The sequence below is a fragment of the Narcine bancroftii genome, chromosome 6, assembly GCF_036971445.1.
Source record: "Narcine bancroftii isolate sNarBan1 chromosome 6, sNarBan1.hap1, whole genome shotgun sequence".
Taxonomy (NCBI): Eukaryota; Metazoa; Chordata; class Chondrichthyes; order Torpediniformes; family Narcinidae; genus Narcine; species Narcine bancroftii.
Window position 1 is genome coordinate 188,600,992 of NC_091474.1, and position 27,848 is coordinate 188,628,839.

Below are 27,848 nucleotides of genomic sequence, written 5' to 3' on the forward strand. Positions count from 1 at the left end.
GTTCCTCCACTCCACCCTGACCCATCTGGAGAACAATGACTCCAGGTTGTTGTTCATCAACTTCAGCTCAACGTTTAATACGATCATTCCCTAGAAGAAGGTGTTGAAGCTGTCCTCCTTTGAACTCAACACCCCTCTCTTTAACTGGATTCTGAACTTACTAAGGGAAAGACTACAGTCTGTGCAGGTTATTAGCAGAACATCAAGCTCCATAATGCTGGTACACCTCATGGCTGTGTGCTCCTCCTGCTCCTGCTCACGTGACTCATCCACCACTGCAACGTCAGATTCAGCTCCAACAGAGTCTTCATATTTGCAGGTGACAATAGTAGTTGGCCTCATCTGCATCAACTATGAGTCACATGACAAAGAAGAGGTAGAAAATCTCGTGATATGGTGTGAGAAAAACAATACTAGTCCCAATGTGGACAAGATGATAGAGGTGATCGTGGACTTCAGGAGGAGCAGGAACAACTGCCCTCCACTAGACATTAATAACTCGGTAGCGGAGAGAGTAGAGAGCACTAAGTTTCTTGGAGTCCACTAAGAAGTGACCTGTCTTGGACACACATCTCCTCTCTGGTCAGGAAGATGTAATAGTGACTGCACTTCCAGAGAAGACTGAAGCAGGCAAGGCTACCACCACCACCACCATCATTTCATCCTCGTACAGGATCTCTATTGAGAGTGTCCTGGCCAGCTGCATACAGTGTGCAACAGTTGTTGTAGAGAAATGGATTGAAGGACAATCCACAGGACTAAAAGAGAGGACCACTGGGGTATTTGTCTTCTCATCGACATGATCTACCGGGATCACGGTCTGAAGAGGGCGAGCAAAATTGTTGAGGACCCCAACCTCCCTGCGCACAGCATATTTCAACTACTCCCATCAGGAGAGAGATACAGGAATAGAAGAGCAAGCAGTACCAGAATGAAAAATAGCTTCTTCCCAAGGGTAGTGAGAATGCTGAACGACTCAATGAACTGCTCACACTAACCACCCAAGATTCTACTATTTATTAAACAAAATATATTTATTTTTATATTTGTCCTGCATATCGGTTGTCTGTAGGTGTGATATGTCTGGTTGTGTGTTTGCATATTTTTCACCAGGACCAGAGAATGTTGTTTTGTCAGGTTGTACGTGTGAAATTGCCTAATAAATAAACAAATTTAATACTCTGGTCATTATTTTTAAATGAAACAGACACTGTTTTATCATGAATTATATAAATTTCTTTAAAATCTTCCAAAATGCTTTCCTGAAGAACAATTATGTTGTAAAAGATGTATAGATTATACAAGCTAATTAAATGTCATGTCCATGTTGTACGTGGATGGGCTTAAAAGTGACAACGGTTCACATAAACAACTGAAGAAATTTCCAGTATTTACTCTGAGGAACATTAAGATCACAACTAAAGATATAAATATGTTAAAATTAGTCTAAAATATCAAATGGATAGCATGACTCGTATCTTTCAATTAACTTCTGAAAAATGAGTAACAGCGGACTTACCAAGCATAAAATCAGTCTGTCCAAAGTGACAATGTTGTATTTCCACACCATATCATTGAGGATTTCAATACATTTGTTCAACTGCTGTCCTCCAGCAGAGGTTGAAAACTCATAAACGAGAAAATCAGCAAATGTTCGAACATGAGCTACCAAAGCTCTAGCTCCTATTCTCTCCAATACTCTGCATTCAAGTAAAAATACAGATTGCTTTTAATATAATTTACAGAAAAATTATGTAAAGATAAATACAGTATGTCTCCTCATATCTGAAGTTCTGAATATCGAAAATCCAAAAACTGAACTTTTTTCAGTGCCCACATGACGTTATAAATTGAAAAAAATTTTAATCACTAGAGATGCCCATGTGGGGCCCTGATGCTCTGTTGGCACCAGTTTGGAAACAATTGAGCTCAGAACCAGCCAGGAAGACAGATGGTGAATGGTTGAATGTCAGATCAGAGAAACAGGCTGGAATCTCGAGCCATCAGTGAGGAACTCGGCGGGTCAGGCAGTGCATGGGGAAAAATTAGGAGCAAGGCTCAGCCCTTAAACTAAAGGGCATGAATGTCAATTGTCCTCGTTTCAGGCAACTCCCTCCCCTCTCTCTTTCCATTTCTTCTTTACCCTCTGCTGTGCTTGGTTTCCAAACTGCTTGCCATTATCTCCCAGCCGCAAGAAGAATCCTTTGTCCCAGTGTCATCAAAGAGAGTCGCCTCCCGGCCAGGAGCGGACACCATGGTCAGTGGGGAGGTGTCGGGAATCAGCGACAGCTGATGCTACTGTGCTGTTTTGGGAACCATCAACTCTTCCACAGGTGGGGCAGGGACCATGCAGGGAGTTGGTTAACCTAGATTTGTTTAGGAGTTTGTACATTTCATCTACTCTTGTAGGCCTTTTATGCGTTCTTGATGTTCAGAATTCCATTCTGATTGCTCCTTCTCCAGTTTCAATGGTCATGGGCCAGAGACTACTGGGGGTCAGTGGAAAATATTGGGATTTATTTTGGGAGGTTTTGAGCACATGCTTGAATTTCTTTGTTGAAATCATTCAGCATGTGGTGATTAAATTCTAGAACTAAGATTGCAAAGAACACAATAATTTGTAGTATGTAGACAACACTTGCCCTTGCATGTTCTTAGAGGCAGAAATCTGAGCATCTATAGCATGCAAGAGAATAGGCCTTTCACTCAACGTACACAAGACAAATCTTCCCCTATTGCCTCATATCACTTTCTAACATTAAATATTCATGGCAAGATCCCAGAAAACACACACAACTTCTCATATCTTGGCAAAGAAGAGATTGATGAAATTTGCCATGGTCTTCAAGGCAGTAGCACAGTCTTTTCTCAAATGACAAAATTTGAAGGTCAAGTCCTCTGATTTGATACATAACTCAAGGTCTACTGGACAGTAGACATCACAGGGTACAGAAAAATAGTACCAATGCTGTATCTGTAAACACCTCCAAATTTACTGAAAGGATAAATCAACTAGCCAAGCCAACCAATTCACACCCTAGATATATTCATTCAGCTACATTGGGTACAGATCATTTGCCTTCCCAATATCCATTCCTGAATAACATACAATTCCCAAATTTTACAAGAAGTGATTGCTAATTAAGTAGACTTTAGATAAAACCATATGAGATAAAATAGTATCTCAATTGGTCCTTATATAAAGAACCATATTGGCACATAAAAACTTGCCATGGAATCAAGACTGTGCTTCTGGTAATTTCCTAAATTTTTAAATAATCAACCCTCCGCATCTCATATTCCATTAAGATTAAACCCATCTTATCCGTTCTGTTAAAAAAAATGCAGCCCTCCATTCCAGGCCACACCTTGATGAATTTCCACTGCGCTCCTTCTATTGCAATCACATCCTTGTTGTAAGGTGGTGACCAGAAATTCTCAATACCCTAAAGCTAGTCTATGCAAATATTTTGTAGTCTCAACTCTATCGAAGTGGGAGAAGCAAGAATCCTTTTTCAAGGTGAAAACAGTACCCAATTCAAATGCGATAATTCATGCACATCTCAACTCAATGTGACAAATCAATTTGGTCTGCCAAGTCAGAGAATGACAAGTGGTGTGGAACAGGAGAGAAGTGGGATTTCATCCGGTTTCAATTTTAAAAAAAATCAGTTGACAGCTAAGGCCCTGGTAATTTCATTTAGAAAATTTGCAACATGAATACTCTGCAGGAAATTCAATTTTGACTAATTTCTACTAAATTTGCATAAAGTCATCTGCTGGTGTTCACCTGTAGCCAATTTGATTAATGTGATCAGTTTCCAACAACATTTTCCACAGCAGACAGAGAAAGAGTGGTGGAGAACCCTGCATGGAGAAGTGTGTGATGATGTCATTCTCATTGGTCATGGATTTCCATTTCCTGTATTCTTCTTCCACGTTTTTTTTTAAATTGAATCGACTTTCCTGAGGAACATTGTTTTGTTTAAAAAAAGCCTACGGTAGATAAAATATTTTAAATTAATGCAATTATAAATATAATTCCAATGCATTAAAAGAACATACACGTGAAATTGTGACTGTAGAATTCTTGTTAAAACCAGAATACGTCTATTCCATGCTGACCAGGAAATTCAGCTGAACTATTTTTGATGTTGACTGTAGATCAATATATCATCTTTATCCTCTGTTTTAAAAGCCATTTTAATACCTTAAAACATAGTAAAATATAAATTAGGTCAGTAATAGGCCATTTAGCCCTTCAAGCCAAGCTTATCATCAAAATAATCACAACTGCTCATCTAATTTCAGTACCCTGCTTTATTCATACTTCCCTGGCCTCTTTGGTGCGAATGAATAATCAATTTGTCCTGAACTGGAGATATACACAGGTTTACCACATACTTGAGTGAAGAAATTTCTCCTTGTAGTCTCAAATGAAAACCAGAGGTGTATGATCCAGCAATCATTGGGTAAAATCAGAGGTGCAGAGGATGAGTAAATTTAGATTCCTGGCTGTTACCATCTTGGAGAACTTTTTCTGGACTCAACAGACTCATGTCATCGTGAAGAAAACATGCCAGTGCATTCAGCCTGTCGAGTCCACTCCGCTGTACTATTATTAGCTGATCCAACCACCCAGTCCACTCGCCGGCCTTCTCCCCGTAACCTTTGATACCCTGGCTAATCAAGAACCTATCAATCTCTGCTTTAAATACACCCAATGACTTGGCCTCCACAACTGCCCTTGGCAACACATTTCGGATTCATCACCCTCTGGTGAAAAAAAATTCTCTGCTTCTCTGTTCGAAGAGGATGCCACCAATCCTGAAGTTGTGCATCCTTGTCTTTAATTTTTTTTAAATTTAGACATGCAGCACGGTAACAGGCCATTTCAGCCCACGAATCTGTGCTGCCCATACACCAAATTAACCTATGTTTCGAATGGTGTGAAGGAACCAGAGTCCCTGGGGAAAACCCACACAGACATGGGGAGAACGTACTCCTTACACTCAGCGCAGGATTTGAATCATGATCCCAATCGCTTGCTCTGTAAAGGCGTTGCACTAACCGCTACGCCAACAATTCCCCCCCAACCGTGACAACTCCCCTCCCGTGGGAAACAACTTTGCCACATCTGTCCTGGCCTTTCAACATTTGAAATGCTTCTATGATATACCCCCTCATTCATTTGAACTCCAAGGAGTACAGTCCAAGAGACATCAAATGTTCTGCATATGCTAATCCTTTCATTCCAGGAATCATTCTTATGAATCTTCGCTGAACCTGCTCAAATGTATGCACATTCTTTCTTAAATAAGGATCCCAAAACTGTATGCTATATGTTAGGCCTCGCCAGTGCCATATAAAGTTTCAACATCACACCCCATCCCTGTCCTGATATCCTATTCCACTAAATTTGAATGCCAACAATGCATTTGCATTCTTCAACACAAACTCAACTTGGAATTTAACCTTTAGAGTATCCTGCACATGGACTCCTAAATCCCTTTGCATCTCCAAATTTTGAAATTTCTTACCATCAAAATAATAGTCTTCCCCTTTATTCCTTCCACCAAAGTGTATGACCATACACTGTCCAACATTGATTTCATTTGCCACTTTGTCCATTTTCCTAATTTATCCGTCTCTCTGCAGCATCTCCGTTTCTTCATTATTACCTGTCTCCACACCTTTGTATCATATGCAAATTTTGCCACAAAGCCATGCAACATAAAAAGAAGTGGCCCCAATATTACCCCTGCAGAACACTACTGCTAACCAGTAGCCAACCAGAGTAAGATCCCTTTATTCCCACTGATTCCCGATGATCAGGCATGCTCTACCCATGCAAGTATCTTTCCTGCAATTCCATAGGCTCTTGTCTTTTTAAACAGCCTCATGTACAGCACCTTGTTAAATACTTTTTTAAAGTCCAAATGGACACCATTCACTACATGTCCTTTGTCTAGCCTGACTGTGGTTTCCTCAAAAAATTGCAATAGGTTTGTCAAGATAGATTTTCCCTTAGATTAACCATGCTGACTTTGGCTTATCTTGTCATGTACCTCCAAGTACTACATAATCTCATCCATTCCCAACTTGATTTTCCAAATCAACCTGCATATTGAAATCCCCCATGACTATTTTAACATGGCCCTAGTTCATGTCTTCTCTATCTCCCCCTGTAGTTTGCAGACCACATCCTAGCTACTGTTTGGAGGCCTGTATACAACTCCGACCAGGGTCTTTTTACCCATACAGTTTCTTAATTCTCCCCACAGGGATTCTATATCCTCTGATCGAATGTCTCCTCTCTTCAAAGATTAAATTCCATTTTTAACCAGTAGAACCAGCCCAACCCTTTGCCTACCTTCCTGTCCTTTCAATACATTGTGTATCCATGAATATTTAGTTCCCAGCTATGGTCATTTTCCAGCCACGACTCAGTGACGGCCACAATGTCATACCTGCCAACTTACAGATCATCATCCTTATTTCTTATACTGTGGCCATTCAGTGTTGTATTCATCATCCTTTCCAATTTTGTTTCTAATGTACCCCAAGTTAAATCACTGGCACTTTTGCCCTATTGGTTCCCCATCCTTCCTCATAATCTTGCTACACAGTGTATCTACTTTTATAATTATATAACAACCAGAGCATAGAAACAGGCCAACTTGGCCCTTGTAGTCCAGGCTGAACATTTTCTCCCACCTAACCCCACTGACCTACACTCAACCCACAACCCTCCATTCCTTTCCCGTCCATATACTCCCAACTTCTCCTTAAATGCTAATATTGAGCCTGCCTCCACCACTTCGTCTGGAAGCTCATTCCACACACCCACCAGTCTGAGGAAAAAAGTCCCCCCTCATGTTTCCTCTAAACTTTTGCCCCCTAACTCTCAACTCATGACCTCTCATTTGTATCTCCCCTCTATACCCCTAATAATTTTAAATACCTCATTCAAATCCTCTCTCAACCTTCTATGCTCCAAATAATAAAGACCTAACTTATTTAACCTTTCCTTATAACTTAGACTCTGTATCCCCGGCAACATTCTAGTAAATCTTCTCCGTACTCTCTCCAGATATCTTTCCTATACTTTGGTGACCAAAGTCTAAGTTTGGCCTCACCAATGCCTTGTACAATTTTAATATAACATCCCAGCTCATACACTCAATACTCTGATTTATAAAGGCCAACATCTTATAAGCTTTCTTCACCACCTTATCCATATGTGATTTCACCTTCAGAGAACTATGTACCATTATTCCTAGATCCTTCTATTCTAATGCACTCTTCAATGTCCTACCATTCACCATGTATGTCCCATTTTGATTAGCCCTACAAAATGTAACTCTTCACACTTATCTGCATTAAACTCCATCTCTCATCTTTCAGCCCACTCTTCTAACTGGCCAAAATCCTTCTGCAAGCTTTGAAACCCTTCTTCAATATCCACAGCTCCACCTATCTTAGTATATCATCTGCCTACTTACAAATCCAATTTACAACTCCATCAACCAGGAAAAATCTCAAGATTGTGTGTGATGTTATGCATGTACTCTGACAATAAATATGAACTTGAACTGACACACCCTTAAGCAGTGACCTCCCATTCTAGACTTCTTCATTATCGGGAACATCTTGCCTGTCCAGTCAAAGAGCTATCGTGTAATTCTTAACTCAATTTGGCGAATCTTCACTTTTATAGCAAGCACATTGTTCCTTAGATAAGACCCAAACTGCACTAAACAGTCCAGGTATGGCCTCATGCAATTCCAGTAAGGTATCCTGGCTCTGCTCAATTCCTCTCACTAGGAAGGCCTCTCTAATTACAGGTATTCACTTGCTTACTTTCATCAATTGGCACAAATGACACCAGGTCCAGCTACATCTGTTTTTTTTCCCCCCCAAATTCTGGTCATTCTGATCTCCTATTCTACCACCAGAATGGACATGCATTAAAATGAATTGGCTGTGATCTTATTCTGAAATAGATTTTTATAGTTACTTAACTAGCACTCAGGATGCTCTATTCAAAAGAGCTATATTCAGACTTTTATCTAATTTTGATAGAATCATTCAATTAAGTGCATTATTTAATTGGCATCCTTAAGCATGTAGGATTCCAGAGTTGCATCCACCTTTTATTTCACTTGACAAAAATCAACCATACACTGTGAATGTGTCACATTTACAGATTTAGGAGTTTTCTGATTAAACTACATTAATGCATTTAGAAGTTTCCCACATTTTCTGTTCATCATATTAATATGCAACATCGCATTTTGCTTTGTTCACTCATAATACACTGCAACAATTTTAAAAGGATAACCAACATGATTGATGACATTAACAATCAACTGGTAATATGTGGGAGGATGGGAACTTGAATTTTTGTGTTTCATTCCCCAAGAATACAATCTAAAACCAGAACTTGGAGAAGAATTTTTATGCAAGTTTCAGAGAAAGGTGAATTTAGTGAACTTAGGTGAATTTAATGGGAATTTGCTGGTATTCTTGGTTACGTTCCATAAAAATACATTACAAAATTGATTTAATACAAGTGAAATTCATTTCCACAAATATATTTTGGTCTTTAGTCTGCTCTTTAGTCTGCTCTTTTTGAATGCAATTCTGATTCGATATTTTAAAAACATAATAATATGCTGGATACATTCAGCAGATCATGCAGGATGTGAAATAAAATTAACATTTCAAAGATGACAACTCTTCAGAACAGTGGAGGTTGGGAAGTGGAGTTTGCTGTAGGGGAGAACCAGGAGAGTTTAAGTGATAAAAGGGACAATGAAATGATTAGTGGGGGGCGGGGGCGAAATGACTGGTTGTGGTGTAAATCATAACAGTAGCTGTTTTAAGAAATTCAGTTAATGGTTAAGTTCAGAGATTATTAAATGTAGAGATAACTCCAGAATGATGTGGTTTTTAACCATACATGCTGTTGTATAGGATGGTCCTCAAAATTTTAAAATGTCACCTTAAAATTAGGGTCATCCTATACAAAGAGAATGAAATTCTTATCTTGACAACAAAGTCACAACAGCGATGCCATCTTCCTGCCGGCTTCGATCCAATCTCTCACATGGCTTGTTAGTTATTTGCAGAGTCCATTTTCCCGATCTGACTGCTATCGGCTCTGTACAGGCTTTAAACAGCCTGTTACAGGAGCTGACAGTGGTTTATTTTAAAATATCCAAATAAAATTTAAGCCTCGAAATGATAATTTCTTATTAAAATATTGTAATTGGCTTTTAACAGTATCCACTGGTCAGGAGCAAGTGCCAAATTTGGGAGGCTGTCTTATACAAAGGGTATCAGTCAAAACCAACATTTTAGGTGGAAATTCTGGGGTTGTCTGATACAGAGCCATCCTATACAAAGGCATATAGGGTAAATGGGAAAAAAAAATGGCTATTCCCCGAGTTTGCATTAGACTTCATCAAAACAATATGGCGAAGAACAAAGATCAGATAGCAGCATATCCTCAAATTCGCCTGGTGTATTTCTGATACTTCTTTCTTTTTTCTGGATCTCTTCTCTATCTCAGAATTCAAATTATCCATTGACTACTTCAAATCCGCAGCCACCTTCCTCCATCTCTTGACTTTTTCTATTACCCATCTCAGCCACATTTGTTATCAAGATGAGGCTTTCTACTCCAGGACTTCTAAAATGTCCTCCTTCAGGAAATATGGCTTCCCCTCTGCCATTGTTGATGAGCCCACCCTCGCATTTCAACATCGGCTCTCACCCCTCTCTCATTAGACAGAATAGAGATAGAGTTCCATTAGTCCTCATATTTCACCTCACTAGCCTCCACGTTCAGTTGATAATTCTTCTGTTTCTGTCAGCTCCAATGGGACACCCAGCACTGATCACATCTTCCCCTCTTCCCTTCATTTCTACAGACACCATTCTCTCAGAGACTCCTTGGTTTGCTCATCCCTTCCCATTCACGCCTCCCCATTCTCTGCAACTGAAGGAGGTGCAAAACTTGTTCTTTCACATGCTACTTTACCAAGTTTGTTTATTGCCATGTGAATAGAGGTACAATGATAAAGTTAATTTTCTATACAATCCTGGTCATCCCACACATAGTACAGAAATAAAAACATAGTAGAGTACAGTGAGAAATCAATGAAAGCTGAACAAAGATTATTATTTTACTGGTGTCAGGTTCGTCCCAAGTATGCTGGCAGGAAATAAACTGTCCTTGAAACTGGATTAATGCTGATTACCGTGAAAATATACAAAAATGGTCCCTTCTGACAAATGTTGAAGCAAAAAGAGGACAAATTTCAACATTAACGACAAAACAATTACATAATTTCTGAATTTGATACAGAAAGGGGAATATGTTAGATATTTATGCAGTTTATTTCATGTGTTTTTTTTATTTCAAACTTCACTCACACGCATACATGGATGGTTATAATTCGATCTCAAACAAGCAAAATAGGGCTTGTCTTTTGAGCCTAAAGTTAGTAACATATTATTATCTATCATGAAAAAGTTGCCTTTGAAACTTACTTCATGCATTAAAGAAGACTGGAATAACAGGTGGAACAGACAGCTAAGTAACAGTGTGGCAAATTACATTAAAAGATACTAATGTAGCAACAAAACAGTAGACTTCAGATTAGCTGCTTTATTAGCAAGGCTACCATGTTGTGTACTGTAAGCACAGTGCATTTAAAATTTAACTCAAATGAACAATGACCTTACCTGCAATGGAGCTGGAAAACAGCTGAGAGTATGTGAAGCCCAGTTATGAGGGGTGAAAACCATAATCGTCTGTAGAATATCTTTACACCAGGTACCTTGTATAGATTCTGAGCCTGTAAAAAAGTCTATAATTTTTTTAAAAGACATGATAAACATCAGAGGATATAGTTGGTACTGCATTGTTAAGGGTGTGGTAGCGCATGATAGCACTTGATCTGAAAGGTGGCATTCAACAACCATGGCCTGGAATTCCCTGGCTACAGGGGCACCCCTGCTCATTTACCTGCTCTTACCATGAGCGGATCCCATGGCAAGAGCTTCCTGAATGAAGGTAACTCTATATTGATTGGCGATGTTAAACAGTTACTCTGCAGACTGAGCTGGCTGCCAAAGGATGTTGGCAAATACAAGACATCCATAAAAAAGAATAATAATTAAATATACTTCAAAGTATAAATATTAATTTAGAATCATTTAAATCAATTAAAAGTATAATACGTCTTTCTGCCTCACAGCTAACTCTGGGCCAGCACTAACCTGGTGCAAAATGGATTACACGTAATATTGGATACCTTACTCAAAATAAGGCTATTTCAACCATCAATTAACAATAAATGAATAACAAAACAAAATTTATCTATGAGCACTTACCAGTTACATGCGTTGCTCTAGCCAGAGTAAGAATTAGAGCTCTGTTAAGTTCCTCAGACTCTGCAGAAAGAACTGTTTTGGGGTCACTTAGAAAACGAGTGAATTGGGGCTGAACTTCTGAACTGCCCAAAGCAGTGATGAGCCGGAGAGCTGTGCTTTCAACACTAAATGGTCAAAGGCAATGTGTAAGCCACAGCATTGGTTGGAATTCCATCTTCCAATTCTTTCACAGTTGAGATTTAATGAATTGTGTATTGTCACATGCACTGAGATGCAGTAAAAAGCTTTTTTTTTTGAAAGCTACACAGGCAAGTCAGTACATATAGCAGGTAATGTAAATAATTGCAAAGAAACACACAAAAGTGTAGGTTGTAGTATCACAATATGTTAAAAAGAGCACAGCAGAGCAAAAAGTACAAGGCAGAGTGCAGGGTAAAAACAGTGCAAGGGCATCATCTTTGGCCAATGAAAGATCATTCGAAAGTCTGATAACAGCAGGAAAGAAACTGTTCTTGAATCTGGAGGTTTGTGGTTTCAAGCACAAGTACCTTCTGCCCAACAGAAAGGCAAAAGAGTACAAATGGGTGGGATTTCAGCAGCTAATTACAAGACAGCAGTAGGTATAGAGTTGTTGGAGGAAAAGTTAGTTTGTGTGACAGCTTGAACTGCAGTTACAACTCTCTCCAATCTTGGGCAGAGCAGATCTGAATGAGGATCATTGTCCCACCCTCCTCCCTCCAAGCAACATGGAGAAAACTATAATCATATTCAAATTAGCAAAATTATCAGCATAAACATTAGATGTCAATAAACAATTGACAAGTAATATGAACATTTCTGACACACAGCTATCTGGGTAATTAATGTCTTCAAACACTACCTGTCATCCCTTTTTGAAGTAGCCTATAAGGGACCTCATTTGCATTTTTTCAGAAATAACCGATCATTTGACTCTTAATTTAAAAGATAAATAATGATTCAAGAAAATTTGCCACATCCTCTGGCCGTTTGCAATTTTAAATCATGAAATTCATGAGCAAATTGCACATGGAATTTGAGATGACAACACACAAAGTGCACTTTTCCATTCTTTGTGCTGATCAACATAGATTGAGATCTAACATCACAAATTATTATGAAGGGTACAAAATCCTCTGATACACATCCTAACTGGAAAGGATTACTCGTGTTCTTAATTCTTTAGATTAGGGCCTATACACAGTTAGTAATTGCAGATTTTTAAAAAATAAAATACATCTTGAGGCTTACTTAAAGGTGGCAATCCTTGCCAATCATTTGCACCCAAATTTGCATAACAGCAATTTTATTAGCAAAATTAAATTGATGACAGAAGTCATTGGTACTACAAATAACTCCCCACTACTAGTTGGTGAAAATTCAGAAAATTAATCGGATTTTTGGTCTTCCAAATTTCAAGTGATTGATAAAAATGATTCATTAACTAAGAGTTCAAAATGAATTATGTATTGTTCAAAATTAAACAATAAAGAACAGGAGGGGAGATCATAATGGAAGTTTTGAATAAGAATCTTGAAGACGTTGATGCAGAGAACGTCTTTTCCCTGACAAAAAGCAAGATAAAGAATGTGATAATAATTCAAAAGTGCAACAATTACTTTATTTTAAGATAATTTTAACAACAACCAAGCTCCAACATGAAGGTGACCTATTGAAAATTTTTAAAAATTCAACAAGGATTGAGGAAACGGAGACATGTTTTGAAATGGAGAATGTTGAGTGGTTTGGAAGAAGACAGGAATGCAAAATTAAGATAGCTCTAGTTAAAAAAAGGTAGCACTGGTGGAGGTTCATTTCTAAATTGTAACTTCTATTACTCAATTCAAAGTTCACATCAAGGGCGCATTAGTAAGGCTTACAGAATGCTGACCAATGTCTCTATATTATTTCTACTTAGAGAAATGCATTAAAATGCTTTAGAAAGATGAAAAACAACTTACCACAGGTGAAGTTGATTCTGATTGGTATGTGGCACAGCTGCCAATGAATGAAGATGACTTAATAGTTGTACCCTATAATGGGGCTGGATGTGATGCATGCGGTAGCTAAACATCTCCAGCAGAGTGTGCAAGATCCCCCATGCATGTGACTTGAAAACATTTGGTAATAGCTGGCCTAAAGAGAAAAAGAGGAAATATTCAGCTAGCCTTATGCACAACATGAAATTTATATTAATCTTCCCTCAAAAAGGTATGCATCTTAAATGAACTAAACTCATTGCCCCAGCATGAAAGCATTCATGGACATTTTCAGTCTCTCACTGCAGAGGTTCCCACCGGCTACAAAAGGGCATCTACTGATGCCCAAAAAAAGCAGCTTGAACTGCCTCAATAGGCCTTTCACACTTCCCAGGAATTCTCCTGTGAACCTGCAGTGTGAAAAGGTCAGCCTGGGAATTTTAAACTGGTCCAAGGCAGGGCCGTGGACCCACGATATTTTCCTGGACCACCCCCTCCCTGCAATGTGAAAAGGCAAATGACCAAGCAGGGGAAGCCTCGTGACGTCAGTGCTTGCATGCTGCGTCATGTGGGCGATTAAAATGAAAAGATTCACACTTCCTGACAATAGCAGGCCACTTTGGCACATCGCGACAGTAGCACAATGCGGGATGAATGGCCATCCACATTAACCATAATTCCTCATGCAGTTGGAACGACTCTGTATTTCCCAGAGCAGTTCCAGATGCGTGAGAGATTATGGGAAATGAAGTCAGCCATTCATCCCGCATTGTGTTGTCATCACGATGTGCTGAAGTGGACCCGAAGCTTGAGAAGTGGGGATGGCAGGTGACCAATCAACCGACATTTGGCTGAGGTGGGAGGGAAGGAGCGAACAGGCGGGTGGGCAAGCAACCAACGGACACTGGTGGGGGGGGGAGCGGAGAAGGGGGATGATGAGTGAGTAGATGATGTCATCAATTGGAGGAGCCCCCCCAAATTGCTGGGGAGGGCAAATGTTTGGGAATTTAGACCATGGTATAAAAGGCCCAGAAGGTCCTGCATTCCTGGGAATTTCACCAGGTCAAAGTAGGGTCACCACTCAGCTGGCAGTCTGAAAAGGCTTACTATCATCCTATAGCACTCACATCTACTGTAATTAAATGCTATGAGAGGTTCGTCATGGTCAAAATGAATTTGTACCCAAGTAAAGATATGGACCCACTGAGAACTGCCAATCACTAATCATTCCACAGCAGATGATTTCTCACTGGCTCTCCACTCAGCCTTGGATCACCTGGATATCACGCTGCTTTTCATCGATTACAGCTCAGGTTTAAACAGCATAATCCCCCTTAGTACTGGTTAACATAGACATTAATGGCTAATATATAATAATTACTATTACAGATACTCAAAGTAAATATAGTAAGTATAAAATCAGAAATCAAAACTTTCAGCTTCCTGTAAAAGACAGATTTTAGTAATATGTCTATTTAAGTGACCAGTCTTGGTTTTAATTCACACTTGCTGAACGAAACCCTTCTTGTCTGGAACTGTACCTCAATTTTCCCCAGCAACCAAGAATGTCTTGGTGAAGAATCGTCCATGATAATTACAATATCTCCATATACAAATGCAATAATTCTTTTGCCCTTTTAAAACTTAATTTTGAATTCATATATTGGCAACTTTTGAATAGTTCCTTCACCTGTCTTCCAGTATACTGTTCCAGGTAATACAGACAATCTTTAGCATTTTTAAGTATTACTTTCAATGTGATGTTCAAAATATTTCATGAACGTCAGATCATGGATCTCCATTAAAAACTGGAATTTTCTTTTTAGGTAAACCATGAGTCTTGTTACTGCGCTAACACAGCAGAAATTTCATTTTGTTTTGCTATGAGTGATAATATATTGTCTTGTCCACCATGGCTCACAATTGGTTGTCTTGTGAATGGAGCATACGGAACATGAATTAGTGCCATTGGTGTAGAACCTTGTGTTGTAAGTGATGGCATTGATGGGGATCCTTGGTATGTAAGGATGGCATTGGTGGAGATCCTTGATTTATATATAACCATATAATCGGCTACAGCGCGGAAACAGGTCATGTCGGCCCTTCAAGTCCGCACCGGTTCACTTGAACAACTCCACTAGCTCAACCCTTCCGCTCTCTGCCCATAACCCTCCAACCCCCTCACCTCCGTGTACACATCCAACCTTCTCTTAAATGACAGAAGGGACCCTGCTGCAACTATCTCTTTTGGAAGATCTTTCCATTCTGCCACCACTCGCTGAGTGAAAAAGCATCATCTAATATTTCTCCTAGTTTTGCCCCCTTAACCTTAACTCATGCCCTCTTGTACCAACCTCCCCTGCCCCTCAGGGGAAAGTCTGTTTATGTCTAGTCTATCTATTCCTTTCATAATTTTAAATACCTCTATTAAGTCCCCTCTCAGCCTTCTACGTTCCAATGAATAAAGACCCAGTCTCCTTGTAATCTAGATGCTGTAAGCCAGGCAACATCCTTGTAAATCTTCTCTGCACCCTCTCCACCTTATCTATATCCTTTCGATAATTTGGAGACCAGAACTGAGCACAGTACTCCAAACCTGGCCTCACCAATGCCCTAAATAGCTGCAGCATCACTTCCCAGCTCCTATACTCTATACTATGATTTATGAAGGCCAACATAACAAGTGCCTTCTTAACCACCCTGTCTACATGGGTATCCACCTTCAATGAATTCTTTGGAGACCAGAACTGAGCACAGTACTCCAAATCTGGCCTCACAATGCCTTAAATAGCTGCAGCATCACTTCCCAGCTCCTATACTCTATACTATGATTTATGAAGGCCAGCATACCACATGCCTTCTTAACACCCTGTCTACATGGGTATCCACCTTCAATGAACTCTGAACCATAACCCCCAGGTCCCTCTGCTCCTCTGCGTACCTCAATGCCCTCCCCTTAAATGCATATGTCCTATTCTGGTTATTTTTACCGAAATGCAGCACCTCACACTTGTCTACATTGAATTCCATCTGCCATCTTTCAGCCCACTCTTCCAAACAAACCAAATCCTTCTGTAACCCAAGAAAACCTTCCTCACAATCCACCGCTCCCCCTATTTTCGTATCATCTGCATATTTGCTGACCCAGTTAACCACACCCTCCTCTAAATCATTGATATAAATGATAAACAATAAGGGACCCAGCACCGATCCCTGAGGCACTCTGCTTGTCACAGGCTTCCATCCTGACAGATGGCCACCATGACTCTCTGCTGTTTATCTTCCAGCCATCTCTGAAACCATGTCACAATCTCTCTACTAATTCCTAGTGACCTAACTTTCCTTATTAATCTTCCATGCAGAATCATATCAAAAGCCTTACTAAAATTCAAATAGATCACATCAACCGCCCTACCTTCATCCACTTTTTTTGTCACCTCCTCAAAAAACAAGGTTCGTCAAACATGACTTTCCCTTTACAAACCCATGCTGGGTACCCCTAATCAATCCCTGCCTATCCAGATATGCATGTATACTATTGCAAAGAATACCTTCCATAACCTTCCCCAGCACCGAAGTCAAACTTACCGATAATTACTTGGTCTACACCCAGTGCTTTTTTTTAAACAACGGAACTACATTTGCAACCCTCCAATCTCGTGGTACCACGAGATAGGGTGATCTTTCAAAAATCACTGTCAGTGACCCCGTTATTTGCTCCCTGACCTCCCTTAAACTTCTGGGAAAAATCTCATCAGGACCTGGAGACTTATCCACCTTAATTGACCCTAGAAGCTCCAAAACACTCGCTTTACTAATCCCTATCCTCTCCATAACTAAGCCCTTTGCCTCCCTCATCTCATATAGCCCAATGTCCCTTGCCCTCGTGAATACAGACGAGAAAAAATTGTTCAATATCTCTCTCATCTCATACAGTTCTTTACATAATTCTCCAGTCCTATCATCCAGTGGACCTACTCTATCCTTAACCCTCCTTTTACTGTTCACGTATCTGTAAAAACCCATAGGATTCACCTTTGCCTTATTAGCTATGGGCTCCTCATACCTTCTTTTTGCCTTACTAATTTCCCTCTTAAGGATCTTCCTGCAATCTAAGTAACGATCATCTCCTCAATCCCCTGGGTTTTTTTAATATTTTGCATAGGCGTCCCCCTTGTCCCAAACCAATTTCTTAATTTTTCCATTAAACCACACCTTTGGACTTCCCTTTCGGCCTGACTGAAACATAAAGATCCTGTACTCTCAAAATCTCACCCCTAAATACCCTCCAAATTTCCTCTACATCCTTTCCACCAAAATGATCAGCCCACACAACTCTCTGCAAATCCCTTCTCATTTCTCTAAACCTGGCCTTTCCCCACTCAAAGACCTTCAACCTCGGACCTGACCTATTTCTACTTTCCATCATTAAGCTAAAGCTAATGCACCTGTGATCACTGGATCTAAAGTTCTCTCCAACACTCACCTCTGTCACCTGCCCTATTTCATTCACAAACAACAGATCTAATACTGCTCTCCCTCTACTGGGCGTCTCAACATATTGCTGCAAAAAGCAATCCTGAACACATTGCAAAAATACTAATCCATCCTGTCCTTTTATTGACTGTGTTTCCCAATCTGTTTGGAAAATTGAAATCCCCAACCAACACCACCTTATTTCTACTGCACATCTCACCTATTTCCTTGCACATTTGCTCTTCTAGTTCCCTTTCCCCATTTGGAGGCCTATAATATACCCCTATAATAGCAACCTCACCCTTATTTTTTAGTTCAACCCATACTGCCTCTCTCGATGAGCCCTCCAGTCTATCTTGCCTCAGCACCGCTGTAATATCCTACCTGACAAGTAATGCCACACCTCCCCCTCTTACTCCACCAACTCTGTCACATCTATAGCAGCAAAATTCTGGAACATTTAATTGCCAGGCACAACCCTCCTTCAACCATGTCTCACTAATGGCCACAACATCATAATGCCATGTGTCAATCCACACCTTTAGCTCATCCAACTTTCTTACTACGCTCCTCGCATTGAAATAAATACACCTCAGGGATCTCCCACATCCTACTTTCTGCCTATCCTCCTCTCCACCATTTTCACAGTTGTCACTACAACATCTTTTTATTACTTCCTCCCGCAAATTATTTACGGTAAATATGCCTCTTTCCTTAGCCTACAAACCGTCTCCCTGTTGTTCTGCCTAACTTGAAACCCTCTCCCCCAATCATACTAGTTTAAACCCCCACTGACAGCCCTAGCAATGCCCCCACCAGGTGACTGGTCCCTCTGGTTCTTCAGCAACACGAAGAGACATCAATGGTTAAGTATGATCAGCTCACATAGTTGAACTTTTTTGAAATACTCTCCTTTTGGGAAGATTCATATTGTGCGCTCTGAACTATTCTATGTAGTTTTAATTCGCTGATAGAACAGATAAACATTTTGCATGGCTTCACATTAAGATTTTCACAATGGTGAATAATAAAGCATTTACTGTATAATGATACAAAGATATAAAGAGATATAAAAAGTATATAAAGATATAAAATCTTGATACAAAAATTCAAAGAAAACTTTCTCGCGCTCATGCTTCCTTCACATCTTGTAGACTGAAGAGCAAACCATTAGTCTGGGAGGATATTATGATATATTACATCAGTCACTATGGTAACACTACAAATAACAGTTCTCCGAAAAAGATAGGCACAAAATTAACTAAGAATCAAAAACACAAAGTTTTAACCTTTACACTGGTTAGAATGCTTCGAAATATCACTCTGTAATTGGGTCCTTGATTCCTTCATCGGAAGACTATAGTCAGGCAGATCGGTAATAACATTTCCTCCACAGTGAATCAGCACAGGTGCACTTCAAAGATGCACTCCTAGCACATTGCTCTCTCTCTCTTTCTCTGTGCCCATGACTGTATGGCTAAGCACAATTCAAATGCCAACTACAAATTTGCTGTTGACACCATGGATGTCAGTAGAATCACAGACGACAATGAGAAAGTTTATAGGAGCGAGATAGATCAGCTGGTTGAGTGGGTGTTACAACAATAACATTGTATTCAACATTAGCAAAACTAAGGAATTGATTGTGGACTTCGGGAAGGGGAGCATAAAGTAGTCCTCATCGGAGGTCAGTAGTGGAGAGGGTAAGGAACTTCAAATTTCTAGGTGTTAATATCTCTGAAGACCTATCCTGGGGACATCATGCCATTGCAATCATGAGTAGCTACAGTTTATTTGGAATTTGAGGAGACTTGTTATGTCACCAGACTCTTGCAAATTTCTACAGATGTACCATGAAGAGCATTCTGACTGGCTGCATCACTGTCTGGTATAGAGGTGCCAATGCATAGGCCAGGAAAAGGCTATTGAGGATTATAAACTCAGCTAATGCCATCATGGGTATGTCTTCATTAAAGAAAATTTTGGGGCAGTATCTCAAGAAAACAGTTTCTATCATCAAATCCCCCTCACCACCAAGCCCATGCCCTTTCCTCATTATTACCATGAGGAAGGAGGTAGAGGAGCCTGAAGACACACACTCAATGTTACAAAAACAGCTTCTTCCCCTCTGCTGTCAGATTTCTGAATGGATAATGGACTTATGGACACTACACTTTTCTCTTTTTCGCACTTTTTATTTTTATTTTTTTAAATCTTGTATTTAGGAAATGTAATTTCTAGCAGTTTTGCATCTGTAATGCACAATACTGCTGCCAAAAAACAAATTTTGTTACACATGTTCATGATAAGAAACCTGATTCTAATTACAATGCATTTTCTGAAAGAAATTTTTCGGCATATCTACAACTACAGCCATTATGATCGTGAATGATTTGCTTCTACTAATCCAGTACAGGTATTGCTATCCGAAAGTCGAGTGTACCTGTGAAAACTTTCGTAAACTGAAACGGCGTAAAACGAATAAGCAATTACCATCAATTTATCTGGGAAAAATTTGAGCGTTTCCAGACCCATTGTTCCTTGCCCTCCCGACAGCTTGCTATCAGTCTCCACAATAATCCCATTGCCCCGTGCTCTCCCGACAGCTCACTATCAGTCTGGACACTGATCCCACTGCCCTGTACTTTCCTGACAGCTCGCTATCAGTCCCCATACTGATCCCACTGCCTCATGTTTTCCCGACACCCCATTGAATGCTATTTTTGCTTTTTGCCTTTTTTCATAAAAGCAAAAATCTTCTGTGGATTTCTTTCAGTTTGCGATAAAAGGTACTAATGTAGGCTTACATAAAAGCAAAGAGGTGTAAAGTGAACTTTCGAAAAGCAGGGGTTACCTCTATTTATATTTCAGAGAATGCATTTTTAATCAAACCAAAAATGAACTCTGTTAAACCTTGGTAAATATAAATCATTGCACTATTTGAATAAGACTGTTTTCATTTGAAATAGGGATAAAAATATTTCTTCATTTTCCTTAATCTTTGCAGCAGTAATTAATATTTTATCAGATCATATGGAAATGGAATACAGCTCTTTTTATTTTGCACCGAACAAATAGATGGCATGCAATCTAAACATAACAACAAATAAAGGAACTGATCATTCTTTTCTCAAAGCAACCATCCTTATGGTCTTTGAGAAAGTACCACACTATCAAAAATAATGTAAAGAATGTTCATGGGAAATAAACTACGAAAACCTTAGCATTACAATTTATAAGGTTTACATATAGCTTGCAACTAAAGTGCAAAATTTAGTTCCACAAGTTTGGTAAATAATAATTCCATGGATAAATCTTCATGCCTCTGATACCCAAGATTTAGAATTTGCATTTTTGCTTCAAGGAATATTCCAAGACTCAATTCAAATAAGCAATGCTCAGAAACTTAGCAGGTCCTCCACCACTCCATATTATTTCAATAATACTCCTGCACTCAAAATATAACTCAACCATATCCAACTCAAAAACAATCAGCATTACTATTCATAGTTACTTTATAAATTACTTTATTTAGACTTCATAGATACACTTACTGATAAAGCCTTTAATTCCAAGGGACTCTATCTCCATATAAACTAGAAGACGACTGTAGGTTTCTACCAGAGCAGGTGCCAATGCAAGGCTAGATTTGGCATGAGCTAGTTTGATTACTCTTGTGGCTATACTGTGAATGAGGCTGAAATAAAGAATTCAGAAATCAATAAAATTTGTATTACAAGAACTTTGTTAAGAGCACCAGTAATATTTTTTATTTATTGGCTATAATTATATTGAAGTCAATTAATATTAATAAGGCACTGTTTGATAGGCAAATAAAAATTATGTAAATGTAATGCAAATATCAGCTGACTTGACATTATTGTCAAAATAAATAAAACAATCCAAAATTTACACTCATGTTGTTTGAGCCCAAGAAATATATTTATTACTAAGGTGTCATAACTTCATTTCTTTATAAACCATGTTAATTTTTAAATTGGAAATGCATGGCCTAAATACTCAAAATGTTTTATTAACACAATTTATTCTTTGATAGTCATTTATGACTTGGGCAAAAATTTGATTTTTTTTTAAAGAAATACATTTTCCTATCACCACAGGATTCTTTTCGTGCAGCAAAGGACCACTGATAATAAACGTGATGAAACAACTTCACAAAAAATATTGTTGCCCTGTAGCTGATCAGGATTAAATTCTTATTACCTCATCTTGGCATGGACTGTTAGTGAATCTAATAAGCTCATTGGCAAGGGAGTAATAGATCCTGAAGCTGTACAATTTGTTCCTGGGAGAGAGATCCTCAAGGTTCCATTCCCATATATTGTTTCAACTAATACTCCCATAGGCAATGTAAAGTACTCAGAATTAGTAGAATAAGCATTACATAGCAAGGCAATCTTGTAATCCGTCATCGGTAGGCTTTTATTTCTCAAACTTTGCTGTAAAAATCTGTTGGAAATAATTAAACAGTTAACCAAGTACTTCACTTTCTTGTATTTATTATTAAAGCATTAACTCTTTCAAAGAAAACTCAGCAATTTTTTTTATTTTCCAAGGAGTATTTCTTCATTGCTTTTTAATGTGTAGTCTTTACTCATCCCTACCATATAGAAACAAAAAGTCATGGGGTTTGAAGGTAATGTTAGAAGCAAATTGTCTATTTTAAATGAGTTTCTATCATGATAGAATACACATTATACAGAAAATAATCTGACCAATTCTATTTTTATTCGCAATTTAGGAATATTAGGAAAAGGAGATCTAAAGTGTATATCCATGCAGACAACATACACTGATTTAAATGTTAGAGCTACTGCACTGAACTGAAAATGTATATTAAGCAGCTTACTCATGGTGGAGTTTGAGAGAATGAGGGATGGGTATTTGCAGTTTGGAATTATCATTCTGTGCCTTTCTGTTGAGGTGTATCCAGATACAGGTCATTGCAAAAGCATGAGTTGACTGCGGCTTGCTAATGTCAGGCACGGGGATACACTGCAAATTTAAAAAAATAAGCTCGTATGAAAATCTGGAAAGATCTCTTCTTTCCAAAATAATGATCATAATAAATTGATATGCAATTCCTACTTCTTTCTCTGGATACAGAAGGTCAAACAGCTTCATCACTGGAAGGAAGTCAGCCAGAGCATTCTTCTGAATACTGCCAGAAATGAACTGTAATAAAACCCACATCAGATGGTCTCTCCCTTTTATCAAGCCTCGGCCTGCCAACTAAAAGATAAAGACAACAAAGATGCTTAGTATTTCCAGCAAATGATTGAGCATTGGAAAAGAAAAATTCAAAGCAAAACTGTAATTGTGGTACAAACCACAGACATCCAGATACAGTCTGAAAGGATAGTATGGGGAAGAGATTTGATTTTGTGAATCTTTGTGGAAATAATCATTGGACTATTGTGTGAAATAGTGGCTGAACATGAACACCGAGTATGCATACAGCTCCTGAGTCTTGCATCTCACTTTAAAGTTGGAATTTTTGTCCAGAGATCCAATAGCCAACTTCCATGTTTGAACATCCTTCTCTAACTGAAATAATCAGAATTTCTTGCAAAACTCCAAATGTGTTCAAACCAATGAAAATTACTTCATATAAATCTGTACCTCCTATATTAAAGTTAAAATAAATTTGCTTTTCCTTTCTTCCACTTTTAAGCCTAAAAATCTACAGCTGTATTTCATAGCTTCCTGTTTGCACTGGTCTGTTAAATTAGTTAATATTTTGGGGTGAGCTTTTTCTTTTTTTCAAATATATAAACAGGTTCACTAATTTTCAGATTTATTGTCAGAGTACATACATGATATCACATACAACCCTGGGATTCTTTTTCCTGCAAGGCAGAATTACCACTTTTTAGTGGTACAAAAAAAACTCTACACAATGTTCACATATAAACAAAGAACTGTAAACCGATAACAAAATGTAAACAAACTGACTGCTATACATAGAGAATTCAAAAAAAATAAATAAAGTGAAAAAAATAAGAGCCATTAAACGAGTCCCTGATTGAGTTTGTTGTTGAGGAGTCTAATGGTGGAGGGGTAGCAGCTGTTCCTGAACCTGGTGGTGTGAGTTTTATAGAACTTGTACCTCTTTCCCGATGGTAGCAGCGAGAACAGAGTGTGTAATGAGTGGTGTGGATCCTTGATGATTGCTGCTGGTTTCCAATGGCAGCATTCCCAGTCCATATTCTTGATGATGGGGAGGGTTTTGCCTGTGAGGTCCTGAGCTGTGTCCACTACCTTTGGAGGGTTTTATGCTCACGGGCATTGGTTTGCCAGTCAGCAAACTGCACCACATATTTTGCCAGGGTTTTCAATGTCATACCAAACCTCCGCAAACTCTTGAGGAAGTAGAGACGCTGATGTGCCTTCTTCACAATGCCATTAGTGTGTTTTGTTCAGGGAAGATCCTCCAAGATAGTGTCTCCCAAGAACTTAAATTTGCACATACTCTCCCAATGATCACTGGATTGTGTATCTCTGGTTTTACATTCCTGAAGTCAACAATCAGCTCCTTGGTTTTGGTGACACTGAGTGAAAAATTGTTGTTGGTTCACCATTCAGCCAAGTTTTCAATCTCCCTCCTGTATGCCAACTCATTCAACCCACAACCATGGTATCTTCGGCAAATTTATAGATGTCGTTATTGTCGTACCAAACCACGCAATCATAGATGTAAAGTGAGTGAAATGGGGGCTTAGAACACAGCCCTGTGGCGTTCCAGTACTGATGGAGATTGTTGAGGTGATATTCTTATCAATCCTCACTGATTAAAGTCTGGAGGTGGGGAAATCCAGGATCCAATTTCCTGGATCATTGTTTCCTCTTCAAGTAACACTTTAATAAAAGGCATCCAAATATTCACTATTACACCAGTCACTCTGCCCTCATAATTACAGGATTTCCTTAAAATTTTAAATTAACTTGTACAATAAGCATACCCTGCCCTTTACAAAAGCATGATTATGATATGTTTGCTGTCTTGTTATATTGCATCTTCAAATTCATTATCATCTGACTTTAAATACACAACCAAATGAAACACCATTTCTCTTGACCATCGCTCAAACACATACATAGCAATACAAAAATACATAAAAATATAGAGTTTCAGTATAATTTACTTGTTTCACTTATGTGCCCCAAGATTACAATCTCACAGCCTGCGGGAAGAAGCTATTTCCCAGTCTGGCAGTCCTGATTTAGATGTTCCAGTACCTCCATCCTGATAGTAGCAGGTGAAATATCTTGTTTGATGGATGGAAGAGGCCCTTAATAATTCTTTAAGCTGTATTTAATCAGCACTCCTGGTGAATGTTATCAATTGAGGAAAGGGATACTCCAATGATATTCTAGGCTGTTTTAATGATCCTCTGTATTGACTTCCAGTCTGATGCTTTGCAGTTACCATACTCCTGTAAAATATTGTCAAGATGGGGGCCAGTTGCCTTGCTCTCCTCAATCTCCTTAAGAAGTGTAGGTGTTGCTGTGTCTTCTTGTCTAATAAAGTGTCATGGGTTCAGGATAAGTCTCCCATTGTTGGCACACTAAGGAACTTTGTCATCTCCACTCACTCGAAGGTGGAGCCATTAATATGTAGTGGAGAGTGATCGACCTTCATCCTCCTAAAATCCACAATCATATGCTCTGCCTTATCCACACTGAGACTCAGGTTGCTTTACTCGCACCATTTGACGAGCCTCTCAATCTCCACTTAAACTGACTCGTCATTATTGCCAATGAGGCCAACTTCTGTTGTATCATCTGAAAACTTAAGATTCTGTTTGAATGAATCTGGCAGTGCAGTCAAGTCAGCAGCATAAAGAGTTGTGGGCTAAACATATAGCCCACTGACTGTGGCTTTCAGCCTATAAGTCCAAGATCCAGTTGAAGAGAGGGATATTGAGCTCAAGCAAGGATTGTTGCTTGGACTCAATATCTCTCTAAGGTAAGACCATGGTGAATCTTGTGTTATGATTTTTTTTTGTGAAAACTTTATTTAATAATTTGCAAAGTACAATATTAATAAAACGAACACAAAAAATACCTAAAAACAAAAACAAAGACTATAAACTACAACCCCTACCCCCCCCCCCCCCGACACTAAACTAAAAAAAACAACCCACCCTCCCCCCTTGGAGCCTCTAAGAAAAAGTATTAAATATTCTCTGTTTGGTGTGCCATTTACTTAAATTCTATAGAGATATATTTTAAATACAAACCCCACATATCAACAAAAAAAGAACAATTGTTTTGTTAATTATGTTATTTTTTCTGAATACAAACATGACTGCAGTTCATTATGCCATCTTTGCAAACTCAATTGCACATAATTTTTCCATGCAACAGCTATACATTTTCTCGCTACTGCTAACCCTAATCATTTGAAACTCTATAAAAGGCACATTCATATAACCCATTAAACACATCAATGGATCCAATTGCAAATCTATTTTGAACAAATCTCTCAAAAACTTTATAACTTCCTCTCAAAAATGTTTAACTTTCTTACATAACCAAATTGAATGTATAGAAGTACCTTTTTGCTCTCCACATCCAAAACACAAATCTGTTAAACTAAATCCACATTTCTTCAATTTCTCAGGAGTCAAATATAATTGATGTAAACAATTATAATTACCCATATTATACCTGACTTTACTTAACTTTGTAACACTATCCACACATATTTTTGACCATTTTTCCCATGTCAAAACAATATCTAAATAATTTTCCCATTTCTCTTTAACCTTACATATCTACCTTTTTCATCTACTCCTGTAAACTACCTTTGTGCTATGATTTCTAAAACTTCATTTAATAAAGTGATTTATTTTTTCATCCAGCATTTCCTTTATTTGAAGTTAATTTTATTATTTTTGAGAACATTTGGACTTCCGCCAAAAATTTCAGAAGAGTTTCTATGAGGATATTAAAGCCTCCTTTGGTTTACTTTGATGTAAATTTACTATATTCAAATAACATCTCTACTTTTAATCCAACTATAGTTTCTAAGTAATATCTCCTTTTGACCTCATCACTATTTGTACCTGTGATTGGGTACTTCTCTTCACATTTCTTAAGAATGATACAAATTTATTTTCTCCAACTGTCCTATTCCATGAAAACACATTGTTTTCTCACTCTTTCAGTTCTGGTGAAAGGTCTTCAGCATCAAATGTTAACAGTTTCTCCCTGCCCTGCTGAGTATTTCCATCACTTTTGGTTTTATTTCAAATTTTCAGCATCTGTAATTTTAGCACTGCGGACTCTACCCTTGAGCTCTTTGTTAACTAAATCCATTTATTAATATGTATTCCCTTTTATTCATTATCAGCTTTTCTACTTTTGGGCTGCCAACCTGCTAATTCAAAATCTACAATGTTGTGGAAGTTAGCTTCTTATGCACATTAAATAATGATGAACTAAATCATAAACTGAGCACAATGTAGGTCTGAAATGATACATACATACCTTTTGATGAAGCGATAATACCATGTGTGGAAAGCTAGCAAACTGAAACAAGACAAAGAAAATAAGCTGACTTGAGAGGTGTTGCCACAATAACTGACTGGTGCCTCCATCATCAAATTTTTCTTCCGTCTCTGAACGTTCCATAGCATAAACCACTAAATCCACAAGCTGGTCTTCCAAAACTGGGCACCGCTGTTTGTGCTGTAAAGTAGACACTTATTACAGTAATGAACATTAAACACAGAGATCGACTTTTTATGCAAAAGAAAATGAACATAGCATGAAATGCTAACCTGAACACACTGCAATGAGATATTTCAGAAAGCACCTAATTTGAATGTAGCGTAAAAAAAAAAAGATGCCAAGCGCTGCAATGATTTGCCCTTCTCCCCAAATCTACTTATTCAGACACAAAAGTCATTTTGCTTGTTTTTTTGTTTAAAAAATACCTCA

At 38.5% G+C, this 27,848-nt stretch overlaps 1 protein-coding gene across 4 annotated transcripts in view; it reads right to left on the reverse strand.

Annotated features, from left to right (window-relative positions):
* Positions 1–27,848, reverse strand: part of med23 (mediator complex subunit 23) — a 96,831-nt gene that overhangs the window by 29,808 nt on the left and 39,175 nt on the right. For 3 of the 4 annotated variants that reach the window (XM_069887024.1, XM_069887022.1, XM_069887023.1), the window contains 10 exons: positions 27,396–27,596; positions 22,989–23,132; positions 22,750–22,895; positions 22,104–22,349; positions 21,434–21,576; positions 13,386–13,560; positions 11,407–11,570; positions 10,756–10,880; positions 3,791–3,996; positions 1,520–1,700 (listed from right to left, as the gene is read on the reverse strand). In XM_069887024.1, the coding sequence (XP_069743125.1) occupies positions 1,520–1,700; positions 3,791–3,996; positions 10,756–10,880; positions 11,407–11,570; positions 13,386–13,560; positions 21,434–21,576; positions 22,104–22,349; positions 22,750–22,895; positions 22,989–23,132; positions 27,396–27,596 (1,731 nt within the window). The remainder of the gene's footprint in view (positions 1–1,519; positions 1,701–3,790; positions 3,997–10,755; positions 10,881–11,406; positions 11,571–13,385; positions 13,561–21,433; positions 21,577–22,103; positions 22,350–22,749; positions 22,896–22,988; positions 23,133–27,395; positions 27,597–27,848) is intronic. The other variant, XM_069887021.1, reaches the window with a different exon arrangement.